Genomic DNA, 7,260 nt, shown 5'->3' with positions numbered 1-7,260 from the left:
AAATACTAGACCATAGACCAAGGCCGTGGCTGTCGTTTCACCGATAAACAGAGAGACTTCCTCTGTACTAAGCTGCGTGGCTGATAACGGAGGTGGAAGAGGAAGCTGGCACAAAACTCTTTCTATCTGAAAGAAAGGTATGAACATGGCATGGGCAGTCATGTAAGAAAATGTATGTCTAGGAAACTGCAAATCTCTACGTAACGAAAGGTCACCTGGAAAAGTTTGCCAGATATGATCCAGCACTAAGCAGTTGCACCTAATGACTGTCAGATTTTTCAACGAAAGCTCAGAGGTTGTGCCTTCATATGCTTACCTACCAACAGATAAATTTGAAAATAAGTACGACTTAGACGAATTGACAATGGTATACTTTAATTAAGTATATAGGCATCGTCAAATTTTATATATAAATACTCCCATTTGATTATGATGGAAACCTAATAAGATAATACAACTCAAAGATTTATAAAGGGAGGAGACACGATTTTTTTTTCCAAAAATATGGTGATACCCTGGACTCAAATAGTGATGACCCGGCGCCGTTCTATGTTGACTTCGCCCCTTATATCCACAAAACATAAAACAACATAGGTATTTTTTGTTTTTTTCTTTTTGGGGACGAGATGCTATTAAAATTCAGATTTTTATTTTTTGTGAGGGTGAACCACAATGCCATCCCCAAATGTTTGCCGAATAACATTCATGGCCAGATTTTGAAAGTAAGTTGAAAGGTGCCTACATTTGATGGCCACACTTGAACCCAGTTGAGGTATGCAACCAAAGGCAAAACAGAAGCCCACCCCCACCAACTCTTTTGCTTAGACATTATAAAAAGTAAGAAAATACAAGTTCGGAATCGTATCCACCACTTCCGTCGCAAATTATGATAGTTATTATTATGATTTACGATTGATTTTTTAACATGATTTATAATTTTTTCCCGAAAATAACACATTGTTTATGATTTTGATTTGATATCTGATGATTTATCGCATATAGGTATTTCCTGAACAGGAATCGTGGGTGATTTCCATAACTAAAAATTAGCACTGGAATCCAAATGGGATTATAGTATTAAATTATTTAAAAACGGAAGGAGTATATTGCTCGGTAAACAAAGAGCAACGTGGTCAAAGATTTTAATAGGACCGTACGTAACAACCCCTCGAACCATATATTCTCCGTTTCTCACTCCAGTCTCTAACTGCAACACGATCCAGCAACACCACGGCGCGCGCGCTCATCTCCCAGCTTCGCAACCCTCCTCTGCTGCTTCGCCGGATCCTCACATCTCCGTTGGCATCAACTCCTCCCCATCTTCCGGGGCATCCGCTGCTTCGCCGTCGAGTCGTCGACCAGCCCAAGCACAAGTCTGCTGCCTGCCTTAGCGCCGCCGGCACCCCCAATATCCCGTGGTAAATCAGAATTGCTCACTTGTCGAGTTATGAAATCTTGCCAGACGATCGATCGCTTCTTGGAATTTCAGCGGTCGAGATGTCCTATTCATTCTTGGTGAATTTCATGCAGTTTTGGGCGGAATCAGGCTTTCCTTTTGTGAGAGAGCGGTGGGAGCGAGTCTTCGGATCAATTGCTTATGCTACGACTCTTTTTTTTTTCCCAAAGGTAGGCGTATCTTCCACCTACCAACTACTGCCACGACTTCAGCTGGGGAGTTTAGACCGCTGTTACCACTAATGTATCTGTCAAACCGTTTGAATTATGAAAAATCACTTTCATGATGCTCTCTGGTGGACCTGTGGATTTGCAGATTTTTTTGGGTCATCTCATTGTATTGACGTAGTCATAGACTAATATTAATTTGTTGCTCCTGCATAATCTCTTTTTATCCCATATAGTACTTGTTATGGGCTCTCCACTCTGAGAGCACCAATATACATGTGGCTTCACCTTGCTCCCTCTTTGTTATTTTTGTTTATTACTCTTGCAAAAGATCGCACCGTGCAAATGTTGTACTAAAGAAGCTTTTCTATATTGGGCATGGCCGATATCATCCTTCAAGTGAATAGAACTGCAAAATTACCCACATTTTTTTTGTCTTGTGCAGCTATCTTGTCAGTGCTAATAGACTATCATAGACTGTTCTAGCTTCCAACTACTCCTTCAGTGATAAAATTCTTACACATGATTCAGAAAACCATTTGCGGTACCTGGTAACACTCTGACCCTAAAGATTGATCTCTAATGATAGCACCAACCGCCAAACCCATTTTTTATGACGGTTCTGAACCATCACTATTCACTGATGAGTGCTTCCGCAGAATTGGAGACTGCCCTGTACTTCTTTTTGGCAAAATAGAACTACCCATGATCCAAACCACCAGACACCATAAAAAAGGGGGGAAATAGTTGGAGATCCTTAACGAAAAATATGATCTAGTCATTGCTAAAAAAAAGTCTGAAGATACTAAGACTTCAATCTACGCTACACGTTAATGTGAGCTATTTATCCCTTTATCAGGAGTAAGGAAGAAACGATTCCTTGAAGAATTCAGTAAGGCACTGAATCTATCGCAATCGGTTGATCAACAAAAGCAACAAAGTAATGCCAACAATGTTAATCTTGCTGCCATATCTACTGCTAATGGCATTAATAGCTTTCAGTGCTACTCCTGAGGCTGAGAGCACCTCTGGATGCCCAGACAGCTGTGGAGGCATAGCCATCCAATATCCGTTCGGCATTGGCACGGGCTGCTTCCGCAAGGGCTTTGAGATCATCTGTAACCAAAGCATGAACAAACCGGTGCTTGCTGGCACCACGAAGCCCGTTCCAGTCAACTACCTCTCCATCGGGACAGCAGAGGCCCGTGCGATGCTGCCTGTGGCATGGCAGTGCTTCAACTCTTCAGATACAGTATATGCCTGGAGCGACGGCGATGTTAAGTTCAACGATGAAGAGGTGTACCGCATCTCCGACACCAACAACCAGCTTGTTGTCATAGGCTGCAACACCATGGGTTACACCCAGAGCCAGCAGAGTGAGGGCAATGACTACGACTATGGATACTACACCGGCTGCATGTGTTACTGCAACAACTCTCGGAGCCCGATGGATGGCGCTTGTGCTGGCGTTGGCTGTTGTCGTCTTGACATCCCACCGGGCCTCACCGACAACAGAATGAGTTTCAATCAATACACCCGCAAAGGAAGGCTGGTCTACAGCCCCTGCGACTACGCCTTCCTTGTGGACAGGCACAACTACACCTTCCACACAGCTGACCTGAAGATGAACATCAACACTATGAAGCCAGTGTGGCTGGACTGGGCCATCCGTGACAACCTGACGTGCAATGAGGCAAAGAAGGATGCGGAGAGCTATGCTTGTGTAAGCCCCAACAGTGAGTGCCGTGATTCCTCCAATGGGATTGGGTACGTCTGCAACTGCAGCATGGGCTACGAAGGCAACCCCTATATTGCAAACGGTTGTACCGGTAAGTGTGTTCATGCACACAGCTCCTCTTTTACTTGATCAGTGAGAAAGTTGCAGTGCTAAATTCGGAGGAGAAAAAAAATCATTTCAAATTCCAGGATCAAGTTGCAACTTTCATTTGTCCTGTCTTAAGTGTTTCTTGTTTTGTTCACATTTCCATATTGTTTTACTGGTAAAAGCTAATTATTAGTCCTGTATATAGAACTAATATACACGGAAACAGACATTGCAATTCTAATTGGCTTTGTGGGCCCAATGGGATTGTTCTAATAAATGAGGTTGATTGGTAAACAATGCAGATATCAATGAGTGTGAAAGACATCTAGAGTACCCATGCAGAGGCGTTTGCCGGAATACGCTAGGTTCGTACGAATGCAAATGCCGAAGTGGTTCCCACAGTGCTGATCCGTTCAGTGATCCATGCAACCCCAATTTTCCACTTGCAGCCAAAATCGCTATTGGTACATATGATCCATATTTCATTTCCTGGTCCACTCTTTATGTGTATATAAATTTTTTATATATGAATATAGGATCCTTTTACATCATTGTCCAACAGAAATATGGTCTTTTAGGATAATGATATCATTGAATGACTTATCCACGTAAACAGTATTTAAGAATTATACAGTACATATGCATTGCACAACTACAATTGTTTGTATAGAAGATTTTATTGGTTCCTATTTGTGTGGTGTCTTGTTGTTTATGTAGGTGCAATAGGTGGATTTTTTATCGTAGCAGTTGCAGTGTTTGTCAGCCTTCTTTCCAAAGAGAAAAGGAAGATGAAAGATTATTTTAGAAAGAATGGGGGTCCTACTATAGAAGAAGTTCAAAAGATTAAGCTGTTCAGGAAGAAAGAGCTGGAGCATATACTAAATAGAAGTAATTGTATTGGACAAGGTGGCTTCGGTGAGGTTTACAAGGGATATATTAGAGATGAAACTCAGCCAGTAGCAGTCAAGAAGCCCAAGATTGATGTTAAATTAGCAGGCCAATTCGCAAACGAAGTTATCATTCAATCTCGAGTCTTGCACAAGAACATTGTTAAGCTCATAGGGTGTTGCCTAGAAGTTGATGTTCCAATTTTGGTCTATGAGTATGTGCCAAATGGTAGCCTCGATAGAATTCTGCATGACAGCAACAGGTTGCCTCTCAACTTGGATTTACGTCTACAAATTGCTGCACAATCAGCAAAAGGTCTAGCTTACATGCATTCAGAAATCACTACACCAATTCTGCATGGCGATGTTAAACCAGCTAACATACTTTTAGATGAGGACTTTGTACCGAAGATCTCTGACTTCGGTACATCTAGGATGATTACCGTTGATGAAAATTATGCCAGCACTATCATTGGTAACTGGGGCTACATGGATCCAGAATATGTGCTGACTGGCCTATACACCAGTAAAAGTGATGTCTACAGTTTTGGAGTTGTGCTCTTAGAACTGATTACCAGGAAGAAGGCCTTAGATCCTGACAACAACATCATACTGGGGAATTCCCTTGACACTTACACAAAGAAGAAGAGAGTGATTGAGCTCGTTGACCCAGAAATCGCAGCAATTGGAAACACTGGGATTTTTCATAGTTTGGCAGAAATTATTGTTCAATGTCTAAGTAGTGATGTTGATCAAAGGCCTGAGATGGCAGATGTTGCAGAGCGCCTTCAGTACCTGCTGAAGTGATCTCAGGGAAGATACATTGAAACGTGATTTTCTGGTTATTGGATGCATCTTGTAGTTTATAATCATACTGATGGAATAAGAAATGAATACTTGGCTAAATAGGGCCAAATGTCCAAAGAAGGTTTCTACTTTCTATTGATCCAATGAAACATGCGAGCACGTGTGTGTGCCGTAACATGTCAGGTGCTGCGTGTTAAAGAAAAAAGCTTCCAAGTGCCATGTACAGTGTTGTAACTTGTCAAGTGTCATGTATATAAAAGTTTGTTCCTTTGTTTGTGACAATTGTTAGATTCTTTGGTGTGTTTATCACACACAATAGATCCCTGTTTTTTTTTCATATTGTATTATCCTATCCAAGGTTCCATGCCAATCAGGCCATATATTTCATCTTATTTGTCTGATGAAGTTTCCTGTGCAAAATTAACAAAGTAGCTATCGTCGATACTCGATACCAGGGACTCCTCATACTTCTAGCTGCATTTTTTGTTGTATAAACATGGTGTGTGCACTGCGCTACCAGAGGTCCTCTCCCTTTGTTCGATGCTTTTATTGAAGAGCCTGTGGCTGCTTTTTTTTTCTGTGGGACAATCTTTAATTCCGAATGGCACTATCGTCACTTATGGAGATCTAATATAGTAACATTCGATCAAATTTGTGTATGCGGGAGTGAAAACCTGTTCACTTATAATGTTTTATTTCAATATTTAAATATAGGATAGTAAATTGGACTTTTTTCCTTAAATATATTATGGCTTCATTCACCATCTATATATTGATAATGTCAGCTCTAGTGCCATATGATAAGTTAGTTTTATCCTTTATTCCATTTTAATCACAGTAATGACTCAACGTGGACTAAAAGAGGTTCTTCAAAAGGACTTTGCTATCACAAAGCTCAGCAAAGAGGGTACGCCACCAATGATGCCGAGGGAGATAGTCAGTCAATTAAGTATTGGAGTCTAGATAATTCTTCCTCACTATCCAGAAAACAATGTTATATTCACTTAAGTGATTAAGTGATCTGTTCTAAGTGTTGTTTTATAACTCACCTCAGTTCCAAGAACCATTGATTACCTGATATAATGATATGTGCATTGCAGTTTGCTATGCTTATTTTTTGAATGTGCAAGATATGGAGAATGCTCTGCAGGAGCTCAGACCACCTGTTTCCTCACTAACTGGGGACTTAAGAAGAACGAAACTGGTGATTCGGCAGCCGATCAATCTATAGTTTGCAGGAAGATATTAACAAGTAAAGTTAAGTCAACATGATAGAAAAGGAGTTCAGTATTTTTACTTGGAATATGGCATCCACAACACTTGCCTGAAAAGTAAGAACTGAGATGGGAAAGCGGTAGGTGCTCCACAACAAGTTATCAAATTAAAATTTAGAGTATATGAGAGAGGTTATACACATCCTAAAGCAGTTGTTGTTCACTAATGGGTTAGTAAGAGCAGCTCAACTATTAGATTTTCTTACAATGTCTGCAGCTATACTAGTAAGGAAAAAAATTAAGTGGTGCCTTATTGTACATGGAAAAGAAGAATGTTCTTTAATTGATCTTTTCTCTTCTTTTGATGGAATTCTTAGTTGGGAGACTTTGAAGAAACTTAGTTCACTAGGATGGGATATTTCAGAGGATGGAATGGAGGAGCATGGGACCCTTAGCCAATAAAGAATTTCCCTCCAAACTGGTGACACTTCAATTGAGGAGCAGTGGCCGGAGGTTTTTGGTTCTTCCATATATAGAGAATAGGAACGGGCAAACCTTTGGAATGACATCGCAGAATTATTATTCCACAGCAAAACCACATTGTCTTCAGGTCCTGCTGATTGCGTCTGCACTTCTTGAAGGTCAGGCTGCTGAGACTACAAGGCTGACGCCGCGTAATTTGGTGGCTGACTGGCTGTTACAAGTTGCAAGAGGTAGTGGGATTTCTTTGAGAAACAATATTCATGGTCGAATGGAACGTAGAAGCTACCTAGAAGACTTGTTATCTCTTTCACTTGAGTCATTATCATCAGTTCACAAGGTAAGAATTCAATTAATTCCTGAATAGGATAGCATCGTGTTGGTCAATTCTCATGTTGACTCATGCCTTCTCTTTTTTGCGACC

General features: G+C 40.8%; 1 protein-coding gene across 1 annotated transcript; it reads left to right on the top strand.

Moving 5' to 3' along the window:
* Positions 1–1,209: 1,209 nt before the first annotated feature.
* Positions 1,210–5,424, top strand: LOC101770140 (wall-associated receptor kinase 4). Its single transcript, XM_012844722.2, has 5 exons — positions 1,210–1,418; positions 1,531–1,626; positions 2,483–3,452; positions 3,751–3,912; positions 4,166–5,424. Exons 3-5 carry the CDS (start codon positions 2,567–2,569, stop codon positions 5,140–5,142), a joined length of 2,025 nt encoding a protein of 674 aa, XP_012700176.1. The 5' UTR covers positions 1,210–1,418; positions 1,531–1,626; positions 2,483–2,566; the 3' UTR covers positions 5,143–5,424.
* Positions 5,425–7,260: the final 1,836 nt, after the last annotated feature.

The sequence above is a fragment of the Setaria italica genome, chromosome III, assembly GCF_000263155.2.
Source record: "Setaria italica strain Yugu1 chromosome III, Setaria_italica_v2.0, whole genome shotgun sequence".
NCBI classification, from domain to species: Eukaryota; Viridiplantae; Streptophyta; class Magnoliopsida; order Poales; family Poaceae; genus Setaria; species Setaria italica.
Note: the sequence above shows the minus strand (reverse complement) of the source record. Positions and strands in the feature narration are given on the sequence as shown.